This window comes from Schistocerca gregaria, chromosome X, assembly GCF_023897955.1.
Source record: "Schistocerca gregaria isolate iqSchGreg1 chromosome X, iqSchGreg1.2, whole genome shotgun sequence".
Taxonomy (NCBI): domain Eukaryota; kingdom Metazoa; phylum Arthropoda; class Insecta; order Orthoptera; family Acrididae; genus Schistocerca; species Schistocerca gregaria.
In genome coordinates this window covers 432,531,558-432,547,616 of record NC_064931.1, presented here as the reverse complement: position 1 = coordinate 432,547,616, position 16,059 = coordinate 432,531,558, and the positions used below count along the sequence as shown (strand labels likewise).

Below are 16,059 nucleotides of genomic sequence, written 5' to 3'. Positions count from 1 at the left end.
TCGCATGAGATCGGTAGTCTGTGGAGGATGTGTAAGAGCTTCCAAGCGATACTTCTGCAGCATAGTCGAAAAACCCTTGGTAACATGTAATGTAACACTATCCTCCAACAGGACGATTCCGTCCGTCAACATTCCTAGGCGTTTCGGGTTGATGGCGCACTTCAGTTTTTGCAAAGTGTTCATGAGGATTTCCATTGTTTTTCGAGTCCTGAGGAAAGATTTGCTTCGGACGAGGAGAAGCGCGCCTGGGTACAACCATGATTCCGCAGGCATTCGCAATCGTTTTTCCATGAAGGTACTGACCGTCTTGTCCGACAGCGGGAAAAAAGTATTAACATTATGGCGATTACTTTTGAAATAATACACAGATTACTTACTTTATTCCATTTGCCTCGCTTTCATTTGATTGTCCCTTATAGAATGAACTGTATTTTTGAGCCAGATTTGGGCACAATAAGTTTTAAACATTAAAGATGTGGTTTGGATCTACACTAGTTTATGTGTACACAGTGGACGTAGATTCCACAAGACAATGTTCGACTCGATCCACCCATCCTTGTCCATATGAACTTGTCCGCTTTAGACGGGACTTCAGTCAGATATCTTTCTATCTCCTGCAGCGACTTAGATGGAAGAGAGGCTATTTTGCACAATTTAGTGCATCAACGTCTTCTGTTACCCAATATTAGCCATACGTCTCAAAGTAACAGAACTGATATAGTAATGAAGAGCCAACCACAGCTAACGAACTCCTCGTCTGACAGGTGCAATGGTGCTTGAAATGAACTAGTATCGATGCGAAATCACGAACACACCACGAGGAATATAAACACATGCCACTCCTCAAGTAGAACGTTCTGCATTTATGGACACAGATACAAGAAGAGTGGTTCAGTGGCACCAAATCATCAACGTCATCCATATGAAGCGCGAAAGCTGTAAAAACTGTTAATATAGCTTCAGACATCACAAGATATACATATCAGAACACATTAAACCAACAGATAAAGTGCCACGGCTGGTCCCAGTACCTGCGATCTTATGTGGGGTGAACGTCAGTTTTTTTTTAAAATCGGAACTAAGTCAAGTTCAAAAGTTAAGGCTGGAAATATCTGTTCTGCACAGTATAGGCACCTCTTACAAACTCATGACGATACGCCCGACGCCGGTTCCTGTACAGAGGAGGGGGGGGGGGGGGGGGGGGGGGCGGCGGCAGTCTCTCTCTCTCTCTCTCTCTCTCTCTCTCTCTCACACACACACACACACACACACACACACACACACACACACACACACTTACCTTTATGCAGTCACATCTGCTACTTGTAGAAGCTACAGATGACTCACCTGGAACAAAGGAAGAATATTATGTTAATCTTTAGTGATGTATGCCCTGTGTGAGACATTTACTACCGCTACACTTCTAATATGTTTTCGCATAATAACACTATCTTTATGTGGTGATTTTAACAGTATTACGTCACCGCCTTCGAGGCTTTTACTTAAAGTTACCAGTTTAGCTGCGAATAAATGCAAGAAATAAATGGTATGTTAGTCCTTTAGCAGGGTAACACCGTTTACCACTAGTTATTTTCGTACTTTTGTATATTAAATTTAACACAGAACAATGAAAGACCTCTATGATTATATTTTGAGCAGTACATGTCGCCGCTAACGGAACGCAAAGAAAAAAGAAGACGCAGACAAAATATTCACATAAACGCCCAAGGCTGGGCACAAAACCATGACTCCTTCATTACCAACCGAGCAAGAATGCGCAGTTGTTACCACGCTTTCGGGAGGGCGATGCTCGAATGGCTGGTTCGTTAGAAAGGGCGCATGCGATTTCCGTTCTCACCCTTCCCTAATCCTAACTTGTGCTCCGTCTCTAATGACCTTGTCAGCGCAACATTTTATCTTCCTTCCTTGATTACCAGCAACTCGTCCTAACGAGTACAGTTAACCACACTAATGGATAACATTAACTCCAATAACATTAACAATAATAATAATAATCCAGGAACCTGTTGCGGTGTCGTAATAGGAGGAGAGGTGTACTCCTACGTGCGAGTCCCTCGTGGCGAATAGGGGGTCCTCACCAGCTTGCTCGCGGACTTGAGCGAAATAAAATAGCTCTCGCGAACCAAACACACATCCCATCAATCTCTTTTTTTTGCCATCCATAATTCACTCATCACCTTTCCAGATCACATCTGGAATTGTAAGCCCTGACCTTGGTCAGACACTTGATCATTGATCAGACAATCAAACAAATATGAGGAGTCTTCTATTGAAAGAATCCACCGGTTTGGAAAATCACGACGAAATTATCCAAGGAAGACACCATTCGGATACGGTGGAATGTCACACAGAGGAGAATGGCGAGTCGGAGCGCCTAGTGATTCACTGAATGAACAGACAAATATGCAACATATTCCACACAAGAAGGTGCTAAAATTTAACAAACTAGGAAGATTTTCGTATTCTGCAACAGTAAATATTAATTCTTTAAGGAAAGTTGGTAAATTGAAACATTTAACAGGTGTCTTAGATCAACAGAACATAGTTATCACAGCCCTTCAAGACATACGCAATACTGATCAGGACCCGATCCAATCAGGAGGATATCGACTTTATACGGGACCACCAGGGGAAAGGGTAATAGAAAATGTTCCCCAGTTCGGTGTGCGTTTCTTGGTTCATAATAGAATATTCGATTCCATTGAGGATTTTTCATCCACATCCGCAAGAATGGCATTGTTAACAATTAAGATGGAAAACAAAATATACACACTGATAAATATTCATGCTCCAACTAATGTTAAAAATAGAACTGACTAGGATGGAACGGAAAAATTCTGGGATGAACTTGATCAACTAGTAAGGACCATGCCGCATACTAACATTAAAATTCTGCTTGGAGACTGCGAAAATAGGACGAGAGAAGAAATTTCGAGGTGTGGTTGGGCGATCGCCAGCGCATAAACTTACAAACAAGAACGGGAAACGATTAATTGATTTTTGTACTACAAGTGGATTGGTTCTGAAGACAATAAGGTTTAAAAGAAGACCACATAAGTTAATGACATGGAAATGCCCTAACGTCGAGCTTGGAGGGTTCCAGATAGATCATGTGGCCATGGATCAGAAATTCCATAAGAAAATCTATAATGTTAAAGTGCTGCGTAGCGTCGATGTTGATTCACAGCACTACATTTAAAAAATTAAAATCCAACTGACACCTAAAAGAAAATGCAAACCTCAAAAGTTAGATACAAAGAGAACATATGACCCTAGTTATATTATTAATAATCAGAAATTATTATGAGAGATCAAGAATACCTTTAAGAGAAAATCTAGGGACCACTGTCAAGCGATTAGAAGCCTTGGTTGAAGAAGTAGCTCCTGTACGGAAACGCAAGAAACATGCTTGGTGGAATGAGGAATGCGATGTAGCGTTTCAACATAGACATAAGGCCTGGTTAAATAACTAACGAAAGAGAACTGAAAGCTCCAGGGAGGAATTAATAAATGCTAGACGATCAGCCGCCAAAGAAATTAGATGGGTCAAAAAGCAATTTCGTAAGGACTCGCTAAAATCTATCGAGGATGCTTTCTATCGCAACAGCCGGCCGGTGTGGCCGTGCGGTTCTAGGCGCTTCAGTCTGGAACCGCGTGACCGCTACGGTCGCAGGTTCGAATCCTGCCTCGGGCATGGATGTGTGTAATTTCCTTAGGTTAGTTAGGTTTAAGTAGTTCTAAGTTCTGGGGGACTGATGACCACAGATGTTAAGTCCCATAGTGCTCAGAGCCATTTGAACCATTTCTATCGCCGCAAGACAAGAGATTACTATCAGATATTCAAACAGTACCAGTCGAAATACACTCCACCTACTCTTATGATGAAGGATACAAACGGAAAGGTAGCATTTTGCAAAAACAGACATAATGTGTGATGGGATGCCGCAATCATGGTTATACAATATTACTTATAGTCCATCTAGATAAATAAAATATTTAATCACATGGCCGGTTTCGGTTCCTCCAGAACGATCTTCAGATCTGCAATTTCGGTAACAGGACTAACCCGTCCACACACAGGTGCGTCACATAAACGCATTGCAGATCTGAAGATAGTTCTAGAGGAACCGAAACCAGTCATGTGAATAACCATTTTTGAAATCAAGACGCATTATGAATAATATTGGAATGGTGGCATATAACAGTTATGATTATTCAATGATACCGGCTAAATATTTCAAACAGTTACTGAATAGCGGGGAACCTGAACATCATTTGGAATTTGACTTCTATCCAAGAAACAAAATGCAGTTAGAGAGAGTTATACCACCACATCTAGGTGAAGTACAAGCAGCTATTAACTCACTTCGGAATTATAAAGCAGCAGGTGAGAACCAACCAGTGGCACAACTTTTGAAATATGCAAATATAGAAACTATTCTGAACTTACACAAACATCTTACTGACATTTGGAATACTGAGAAGTTACCAGAGGAATGGAATCCATCCACTACACAAAAAAGGAGATAGATCCGATCCAAATAATTACAGGGGTATATCCCTGTTGGACATTACTTATAAAATTTTTCCAAGGTTCTGTACTTCAGAATTCAAGGACAACTTGATAGTGAACTAGGCGAATTTCAAGAGGGCTTTCGCCCAGGACGAAGCTGTCCTGATCAAATTATTAGTCGCAAATGGCTAATGAAACATCTGAGGGTCAGGAACAAGAAGCTGGTGATCCCCTTTGTCGATTTTAAAAAAGCCTACGATAGTATCCATCGTGCATCTCTACTGTAATTCTTAAAGAATTTGGTTTACATCGGAAACTTGAAACCTCGTTGCAGTCACCTTTCGAAATACCAAAGCTAGAGTAAGGTTCCGAAATGAATTCTCTGAACCTTTCGAGATTCATACTAGCCTTCGACAAGGCGATGGAGTGTCTCCATTATTGTGCAATTGTGTGCTGAAGAAAATCATGTGTGACTGGAACAAGATATGCCCACCAAGTGTTAAGATTGGAAGAAAGATTCGACTTAACTGCCTCGCACTTGCAGATGATTTGGGGCTGTTGGCAAACAATATTGATGAAGCAAAGGTTCAGATAGAACACTCACAACGATTAGCGGCAAAGGTTGTATTGCAAATTTCGTTTGAGAAAACAGAAAAGATGCCCAGCTTCCCACTTGACACATCTCATATCATACTCCATAATGACCGAAAAATTAAAGTGGTAAAAAAGTTTAATTATCTTGGTGAGATTATTACCTGGCATGCTAATGAAAGAGCATCAATAGATAGTGGAACATTAAAACTACAGCGAGCGCAGGGAACCACATGGTCAACCTACAAAAAACGATCTCTCTTAATAAATGCTACTAAATTTCGACGTTACTCCTCCGTCGTTAAACGGGAAGCAACATATGCAAGTGAAACACTAGTGAAACTAAATACTCCAACAACAATGACAAATTGCAGAAAGTTGATAGAAGAATACTCCGAACAATTATCAGTAAAAAACATCAAGTTAATGGGCAGTGGAGACTTTTGTCCAATTCAGTAGTGCATAAAGAAAGTGAATCCATTATTGATACAATGCAGAAAAGAAGGATTGCACTTTTCGGCCACGTATCTCCCCTACCAAATACTAGAATCATGAAGCAACTTTCTGACTATTTCTGGAATAGTAAAACCAAAAACCTCTGGTTTAAAGAAGTACAAAGCGATCTGCATGAATTGAACATCACCACACACTAAATTCAACACAGAGAAGAAAAACTGCTTGTGAAGAACACATACACACAGCTGACATTCAAACCATCAGAACGAAAGAAGTATGTCATATCTGCAGAAGAACGAGCAGCCAGATCACAGTGAATGAAGAAATTTTGGGAAACGAAGAAATTGCTGACTGCTAAGACCTAAATTAATCATTGTAGACTCTGTTTTACTATTTTCGATTTTAGTGCTTCAATGTGGGAGTAAACTGTGTAAACAAATAAATAAATAAATAAATAATAATAACTGGATTAATAGAACATTATCTCACAACACAGATTCTACAAATATTGAAGAATGGCTTTCTCAGTGTTTTCAAACAACCAGGAAGTTTTATGCGTCTCATTCTGTTCCCTGTCAGAGGCAGAAGAAATTTTCATTGCTTTGTAGTATTGTGTTATTATAGAAAATCGGAAAAGCGATCAGTACTATTTTAATAACAATGCAGACAGGAACGAGCAACAAACACATGCCATAAGAACTGGTACAGCACTGCTGAGGCAATAACGCACCTGTTACGATGTGGTGTGGCCTATTATATGGTAGCGCGTACATGCATTGTGCAAGACTTGCCCATTTGGTCTACATTGCAGTTCCTCGCTGTCGCCATTGGACATCAGTTATATTACAGAGTGGCACCATCACTAGTCTGGCAATATTTTACAAAGTGTGGTACCAGTGAAGCCCAATCCTCAATTTGCCTTCAGAGGTTAAAAATGGAGCAGCCACAACAAACTTGGGTCATCATATAAGGAGAAAAGTTAAAACTTAACATATCGTTCATAGTTCATAATAAAAACAGAAACTAACTGGTCTGCTGCCTAAGCCTACATAACATGCCTTTATTGCTGGTATCCCCTGAAAACGGACAAATTAACACGAAAAATAGACAGCTATAAACATAGCTGACAGCAGCAACCGAAAATAAATTTTCAGTATATAAAGTATATAGTCAACTAGTTGCATAATGTTAATGTAAACAGAGTTATTCAACCTCAGTTTTCACCCTTTTGCACTGCCTATTCGTAATCCCCAAATAATGGCATGATCCTCGATTACAACATCATTTTTCAGCAGAGTTTCAAAACATTTGAATCAGTAAGAGAATACTGTGATTTCTGTATTATTCAACCACTTACAACTTTCAGAGGAAAGCAGTGAACGGTGAACGGACTAAGTTATCTTTTATTTGCCTATTTAATTCAAAATTTTGATTCTATATATCTTGAAACTGGGAAAATCAAACTTTTTCATTCTTTGTTCGATTTCTACGTTTAATACAGGAGATAGCATAAATTAAAAACCGATAATCGGTTGTTTCTGACGCCTGTTATTTTGAGTGATTTTAACAGTTGATACACTGGCGTTTGAAAATTCGATACAACCGAAACCTGTTGTTTCAGCGCTAAACGCCATCAATCTGCACATCCTTGCCCCTGTGTGTTCAGTTCCTTTTGTCGCGAGGTAAATGGGAACCATTTGACAGATGCATAATTTAAAACAGGAAACGGTACTTAACTATCACCTAATCGAACCGTTTCTTGTTTCGATTTTCATTCGCGTCCGACCAATTCGCAAAAATGACTATGGCGTTGTCAATAAAAAGTGAAGTAATTTCGGTTAGTTTCTGCTATGTTTTAGTTAACAGATAGTTACAAGCTACTACTGATTGTTCTGCAGGATTTAAGAAAGACTTATGTTTGCACTCTCCGCGAAAGCATAATTTCTTTTGCCTTGTAACCGTCTGCAAGCAGGATTTACATGCTCAGAAACCACTTTGCTCAAACAGCATAAAATGGTAGTCCCAGTACGAGTAGGCGGGTACTTTTAAGGAAAAAAGCAATTGCGAATAATATCTTGAAACGAGGTTATTTTGGTTACGATATTGGCAAGTAGTTTCAATTACAACTCAAAGGATGAGTACTTAACACCGTTCTCATCATTACCTGCAAATCGTTTACAAAGGTCCAAAGTTTGTCACCCACCTAGAACTAAACGCCAAAGATTTAGTCTCGTTGAAAGATTCCAGAGAGCGTCCACAGAAAACAATACTTTCTGCTGTGTGAACGCTAGTCCACGTACGAACGGGCAGGAATATATGCCCGTGTTTGGCCAGCGTATTTCGCAATATGATAGTCGGGCACATCGTCCAACGCAAACTTCGGCCGCGGTACCGTGTTTATTGAACGCGCGAATGTAGTTACAAAGTGCAAACATGTCCACCTAGCGCGCGTGCCGAAAGAGGCTGCCATGTGGCGCATGCGTTTACCCGCTGTCTCCGTGACCTAACACGATATAACCGAGAGCTTCCACGCTTCTGAAGGGACACGAACACCTGTGTCTACACAAACTAGTTCCGCGGTGCTGCGGTCCTCCAGAATTTTCCTAGATCTCTGCAGGAGAATACCTTTACCGTAATTTGGAGAGCGAACACTCATTCAGTATCAAATTCATACACGAATATTACTCCTTTTTACGGCATTACTCTTTCGATTAGTTTTATGTCTTCTTTTTCGCTTTTTTCCACCTTGCATTAATTCTTTCCGTTTCTGCATATTGACGACACACAGCATCATTAATAAAACGTTTTATATGTTCCTAACCTTTATATATCTTCACAGTTTTTCCCTATCTCTTACTCCCTGCACTGCGAAGTTAACCATTCCAGAATTCTTTGGCATGTATCTGACTAATTTTTCCTGTCTTTCGGTAAGACATGGTCCTTTTTTTCTTTTTTTTAACTGCGTTTTCCCCCCGCTGATTCCTTCTAGTACGGCTTTAAATCGTACTTCGTCTAAAACGTTTAGAGCCCTTTACTGCAGTAGATCACAATGTTTTGCATCCATAAACATCTATAAATATTAAATCACAGAAGTAAATGTTATAGTAGTTGTTGTTTCAAGCAATAAGCTAACGTTAAGAGTAGAAACTAATCCTGTGTCTGCCAATGTCTGAAGCTCAGAGAGTAAATGTAATCAGCTAAGTGGTTTACCTCAAGGATTTCTGGAACTGTGTAAGATATCGCAATTCAGTTTTCACCCAGATGAAATGTCAGGAAGTCCTCACTAAACGACATATAGTCTCTTTTCATAGCTATATGTAGGGGAACACAGAGATCGGAATACATTCAGCAAATAATTAAGGACGTAACTTGCAAGCGTTACTCTGAGATGAAGAGGTTGTCACAGCAGAGGAATAAACCAGTAAGAAGACTGATCACTAAATAAATAAATAAAAATATAGAGATAAGGGTATCAACGACACCTTTTCAAGTGGAAATACAGTAGTGTCTCTTGGTAGTATAATAGTTTTACATCAACATCTACATACATACTCCGAAAACCACCGTACGGCGCTTGGCAGAGGGTACATTGTACCACTACTGGTCATTTTCCGTCCTGTTCCATTTCCAACAGAGCGAGAGGAAAACGATTGTGTAAAATCTTCCGTAGAAGCCCTAATTTCTCGCATCTTATCTTCATGCTTCTTACGCGAAATGTACGTTGGCGGCAGTAGAAGCGTTCTGCAGTCAGCCTCAAATCCCGGTTCTCTAAGGAAAGAGCATCACCTTCACTCCAGGGATTCCCATTTGAGTTCATGAGGTATCCCCGAACCAAACAGTAATAAATCTAGCAGCACGCCCTGAAGTAGTTCTACGTGAGACGAATCCAACGGCGTTTCACACTTCAAAACCCAAATACTAATTTCGTAGCAGTTACAATACTAATAATTTTTTAACTGTTTTGAACATGAAACCGATTGCAGCCTTACGCGAAAGTTCGCGACTTAATACCCAAATAAGAAGAGAATTGCACCGTCGTGATGCCGGTATAAAACGAGCAAAGAGGAAATCCAGTTTTCATTCTGTTTTGTCATTGACGTATGTCGAGTACTGGCTAGTTTTGAAAGTAAATTGCCTTTCACAACCGAAGAGACATCAGATATGCTACTTCTTTACGGATAATACAGAACTAACGCGAAGGGAACAGTTGAGGTGTATGCATCTACATCTACATCCATACTCCGCAAGCCACCTGACGGTGTGTGGCGGAGGGTACCCTGAGTACCTCTATCGGTTCTCCATTCTATTCCAATCTCGTATTGTTCGTGGAAAGAAGGATTGTCGGTATGCTTCTGTGTGGGCTCTAATCTCTCTGATTTTATCCTCATGGTCCCTTCGCGAGATATACGTAGGAGGGAGCAATACACTGCTTGACTCTTCGGTGAAGGTATGTTCTCGAAACTTTAACAAAAGCCCGTACCGAGCTACTGAGCGTCTCTCCTGCAGAGTCTTCCACTGCAGTTTATTTATCATCTCCGTAACGCTTTCGCGATTACTAAATGATCCTGTAACGAAGCGCGCTGCTCTCCGTTGGATCTTCTCTATCTCTTCTATCAACCCTATCTGGTGCGGATCCCACACTGCTGAGCAGTATTCAAGCAGTGGGCGAACAAGCGTACTGTAACCTACTCCCTTTGTTGTCGGATTGCATTTCCTTAGGATTCTTCCAATGAATCTCAGTCTGGCATCTGCTTTACTGACGATCAACTTTATAGGATCATTCCATTTTAAATCACTCCTAATGCGTACTCCCAGATAATTTATGGAATTAACTGCTTCCAGTTGCTGACCTGCTATTTTGTAGCTAAATGATAAGGGATCTATCTTTCTATGTATTCGCAGCACATTACACTTGTCTACATTGAGATTGAATTGCAAATCTATGCACCATGCATCAATTCGCTGTAGATCCTCCTGCATTTCAGTACGATTTTCCATTGTTACAACCTCTCGATACACCACAGCATCATCCGCAAAAAGCCTCAGTGAACTTCCGATGTCATCCACAAGGTCATTTATGTATATTGTGTATAGAAACGGTCCTATGACACTCCCCTGCGGCACACCACAAATCACTCTTACTTCGGAAGACTCCTCTCCATTGAGAATGACATGCTGCGTTCTGTTATCTAAGAACTCCCCAATCCAATCACACAATTGGTCTGATAGTCGATATGCTCTCACTTTGCTCATTAAACGACTGTGGGGAACTGTATCGAACGCCTTGCGGAAGTCAAGAAACACGGCATCTACCTGTGAACCCGTGTCTATGGCCCTCTGAATCTCGTGGACGAATAGCGCGAGCTGGGTTTCACACGACCGTCTTTTCGAAACCCATGCAGATTCCTACAGAGGAGATTTCTAGTCTCCAGAAAAGTCATTATATTCGAACATAACACGTGTTCCAAAATTCTACAACTGATCGACGTTAGAGATATAGGTCTATAGTTCTGCACATTTGATCGACGTCCCTTCTTCAAAACGGGGATGACCTGTGCCCTTTTCCAATCCTTTGGAACGCTACGCTCTTCTAGAGACCTACGGTACGCCGCTGCAAGAAGGGGGGGCTAGTTCCTTCGCGTACTCTGTGTAAAATCGAACTGGTATCCCATCAGGTCCAGCTGCCTTTCCTCTTTTGAGCGATTTTAATTGTATCTCTATCCCTTTGTCGTCTATTTCGATATCTACCATTTTGTCATCTGTACAACAATCTAGAGAAGGAACTACAGTGCAGTCTTCCTCTGTGAAACAGCTTTGGAAAAAGACATTTAGTATTTCGGCCATTAGTCTGTCATCCTCTGTTTCAGTAACATTTTGGCCACAGAGTGTCTGGACATTTTGTTTTGTTCCACCTACCGCTTTGACATAAGACCAAAATTTCTTAGGATTTTCTGCCAAGTCAATACATAGAACTTTACTTTCGAATTCATTGAACGCCTCTCGCATAGCCCTCCTCACACTACATTTCGCTTGGCGTAGTTTTTGTTTGTCTGCACGGCTTTGGCTATGTTTATGTTTGCTGTGAAGTTCCCTTTGCTTCCGCACAACGATATGTCGACAGAAGGCATCCAACTGCGATACTACGCAAAGGGTAACAAGCAAACCTGCAACTAGCGGAGCAAATGAAGTAGATGTTCCGAAAGCTGCTTCTTATGAACCACATCTTAGCTCCACAGAAATTTCAGGTAACTCTGGAATCAGTAAGCCCAGCGTCGTTCGCATTCTGTGCGGTAACAGCTTCCATCCGTATCATGCGCCACATCACCAGCACATTAACGAGTGGAACTGCAAGAGATGCATCCAGTTCTGTCGCTCGGTTCTGAAACGACATCGGGACAATGGCGTGTTCCTTCAAAGGATTCTCTTTACTAACGCAACTACATTTACAAATCACGGAAAGTTGAATGTAAGAAATACGCATAACTGGAACGCTGAGTGTACGGAATCGCTCAGGCAGGTTGAACATCAGAATGAGTTCACTGTGAATGCTTGGTGCGGGATTATTGGAGAGTACTTGATTCGTCCTTGCTTCACTGAAGAAATCTTAACAGGTGAAATACAGAGAAATTTTCTTGCCAAAATGCTACCAGCTCTAGCAGAGGTACCATCACTTGAAATACGTAGTGTACAAAGGACGCTCAGTAAGTAATGAAACATATTTTTCCCCGGTCAACTTCGGCTGAAAAAATGCGGACTTTATTGTGGGACATGGTGGAATATTTCCGCTACAGCTCCTATAGTTTCAAGAAGTCCCGACACGTGGCGACGTTATACGTAGCCATCAAGACTGGCTTCTAGGATGGAGACGCGTCAGGGAGCGAGTCTAGTGTGTGTGTGTGTGTGTGTGTGTGTGTGTGTGTGTGTGTGTGTGTGTGAGATTGGCCGCCGGCATTACGACCTTTTGTGCTAGCGCAGAGCTGCCACCTGGAGCACCCAGGAACGTGCTCTGCCGGCTGAAGCATCTACCACCAGATCAGCGGGAGGCTGCAGTCGAAATAGGCGCCGCACAGACGTGGTAGCAGCTGGCCGTTAGAAAAAGCTTGTACCCCCACCTACGGTGAGCTGAGGGAGGTAGAGGGAGAGGGGAGGTAACATGCCTCTAATTTTGGTAATCCCTGACCGTACGTCGAGGAGAATGTACACTGAATTGCCACCACTCTCTCCTGGTGCGATCTTTTGGGACAACGATTTTCCCTAGTCCCCCATACATTTTAGGCATTGCTACCCGTTGATTATGAGTGGTGCCGCGCGAGATTAGCCGAGAGGTCTCAGGCGCTGCAGTCATGGATTGTGTGGCTGGTTCTGGCGGAGGTTCGAGTCCTCCCTCGGGCATGGGTGTGTGTGTTTGTCCTTAAGATAATTTAAATCAAGTAGTGTGTAATCTTAGGGACTGATGACCTCAGCAGTTAAGTCCCATAAGATGTCACACACGTTTGAACTCATTATGAGTGGTGGTTTTCTCATGAAAATTTCGACGTATAATTAGAACACTGAACCATTTTCTGTCAGTTGTGGTAGTGTGTGTTGGCTTTCCTGAATTTCGTTTACCTGAGCAATGCAGCAGGAGGCGCCTGTAGCATACTCTGACGTCAAACAGCGGCAGATACAATGCTCAGCTGTATGCATATAAGTAATACATTTATTAAAATCGTCTCTGTCCAACACCAGATTCTCTCCAGTTGAACACAGTTCCTCTCAAAAAATAAAGATAGTGCTTTACACTCCAGCCTTTTTCCCACCAGCTTGTAGGTGAAGGGTAGAGTTTGAGTATGTGTGCCACTAATTTCGAATGGTATTGCGAAATTTTTTCCCAACAGCATAACAGCAGTTGCATGGTATCGTCAGTTTTTGAGCTATATTGCGATTTTAGGCCTTCCTCTCCTTCATCTGAACAGTTTATATGTCCTGTGAGGTGCACTTGGGCTTTCTGTCCAGAAGGCCTGGGGTTTGTGTCCCTGGAAGGGCACCGCCATTTTTAATTTGCTGCTAATTCCCGGGTGAAGGAGGGGGGGGGGGAGGGGCGGGGGGGGGGGAGTGATGGTTTGGGATGTCGTCACAGCCCTAGGACAACAAATTCGCGCCAAAATTTGAAAATCCCACAAAAATTCGAAATTCTCACCAACAGTGTAGGTGGGGAGAGGGAAAGGGAGAGGTGGGGACGGGGAGGGGCCAGCGGCCCACGTGCCAGCTGGGGAAAGCACATGATGTCATCCAGGGATGGAGGTGTGGGTGGGTGGGGAATGAAGGGGTGGGGGCAATTAATTGATCAATTTACTTAGTTTACTTTTCAATTTGATATTAAAATAGCACGAGTGCCGCCGTCTCCCCAATACTAGAGATTGCAATATTTAGAACTTTATCTGTTTTGAGCATGTAATTGATTGCTGTCTTGTTATACAGAACTGTCATGTCAAGGTGATGGAACACTCCAGCGAGAGGCAGCTAAAAGAGCCTACTTACAAAAGTGGAAAACTTTAATTTAAAACGCCGGCCGCGGTGGTCTCGTGGTAAAGGCGCTCAGTCCGGAACCGCGAGACTGCTACGGTCGCAGGTTCGAATCCTGCCTCGGGAATGGATGTGTCTGATGTCCTTAGGTTAGTTAGGTTTAAGTAGTTCTAAGTTCTAGGGGACTGATGACCACAGATGTTAAGTCCCATAGTACCCAGAGCCATTTGAACCATTTTTTTTTAATTTAAAACTGATATTACTGCCACTCGGTTACACGTGGCTAGACCAAAACACCAACAGGAAGACAAAGAACGTGACATCTGAGGATGATTCACCAATTACCTACGGTAACAGCTCTGCTCTTGTTTCTGACAGAACTTTGAAAAAATAAAAGTCAACGTCAAAAATCGAATGGATTTGTAAAACAGAGAATTGGGTTGTACAGGTAGTGAAATAATAACTTCGTATCGTGAGTTTAATGTCAAGATACGCACTTACGTTATAAAACTGCAACAGCAGCAATAAGAATACGACGATAGTACGTGGTCGTAAACGCTTCCTTAAAAATCCTTTGAGCCTACCCCAGACAAAAGGTCCACTGGCGTCAAATCAGGCGAACATAGGAGCGGACTGGTAACGTCTTTCTGTCCTGTCCAACGACCAGGAAAGAGTTTTGTGAGCGCTTTCCTAGCCAGAAGCGAGCAGTAAGACAGGCACTCATAGTAGTTGTGCCATATACGAGGGGGGCTCAGTAAGTAATGAGAAAGTTATTTCTGAGACGAGGTTGGTTTTATTCAGGATTCCAATACACTATAGGCTCCAAAACCCTGTTTTTCAACTTAATGGTTCAAATGGCTCTAAGCACTATGGGACTTAACATCTGAGGTCATCAGTCCCCTAGACTTAGAACTACGTAAACCTAACTAACCTAAGGACATCACACACATCCATGCCCAATGCAGGATTCGAACCTGCGACCGTAGCAGCTGCGTGGTTCCGGACTGAAGCGCCTAGAACTGCTCGGCCACAGAAGCCGGCTTTTGCAACTTAATCTCCGTTCAATGCGACAGCCATGCGCCATCTTTCTGTGTGGGTCTGTTTGACCGCATAGGAAAAGTCTACTGGTCGACGTCTGAGCCAACGTCTTGCTGCACCAAGAACCATCGTCCGCGAACTGCTTCCCATGGAGTGCATCCTTCATTGGACCAAACACATGCATGTCGGAAGGTGCGAGACGAACAGTCCAATGAAGTTTTGTCGGCTCCTGTCGGATGTGCAAACTTGTGTGACGGCTTGCGTTGTAATGGAGAAGAAGTTCGTTTTCACTTTTCTGGAGACGAACACGCTGAAGTCGTTTCCCAATTTTCTGTGCGTATCACAGAACACTTCAGGGTTTATCGTTGCATCATGAGGAAGGATATCAAACAGAAAAACCTCTTCAAAGTTCCAGAAGACCATGCCATGATTTTATAGGCTGAGGGCGAGGCTCTGAACTACTTATTCGGAGGAGCGGTCTTCTCTCGCCACTCCATGGATCGCAGTTTTGTTTCCGTTTCGAAGTGATGAACCCACGTTTCATCGCCTGTGATGATGTTTGACAAAAATCAGCCCCGTAACGCGCAGGCAATTCCGCACAGATGGTCCTTCATTACTTTTTAAGGTCTTTTTTTTATCTCACTTTGTTCGCGTTTGTTCGTTGAATCTGCTCGGGGCGGACGTCGTAAGACATCCGTTTAAGTTCGTTGTTGATCGATTAACTCAGTTTTTTTTATTACAGAGGGCAGCTTACCCTCTGACCGAACGCGCTGAGCTACCGTGCCGGCAATCCGGTAGGCGGCAAGGAAGCCAGCGCTCACACACGCTCGAATAGCCCCAACTGGCGGACTAGTGTGTCAGCACTACCATCACAAGCGTCCAATTGCGGAGCGAGGTGCTCGATTGTGATCCGTTGTTCACATCAAATGAGAATG

At 42.5% G+C, this 16,059-nt stretch overlaps 1 protein-coding gene across 3 annotated transcripts in view; it reads right to left on the bottom strand.

Moving 5' to 3' along the window:
• Positions 1 to 16,059, bottom strand: part of LOC126297991 (carbohydrate sulfotransferase 5-like) — a 712,441-nt gene that overhangs the window by 391,173 nt on the left and 305,209 nt on the right. The window contains exon 1 of one of the 3 annotated variants that reach the window (XM_049989304.1): positions 7,785 to 8,118. The exons of the other annotated variants lie outside the window; for them this stretch is intronic. Within the exon in view, the coding sequence (XP_049845261.1) occupies positions 7,785 to 7,945 (161 nt within the window). The 5' untranslated portion in view covers positions 7,946 to 8,118. Of the gene's footprint in view, positions 1 to 7,784; positions 8,119 to 16,059 lie in introns of those variants that run through there. 3 annotated transcript variants of the gene reach the window in all.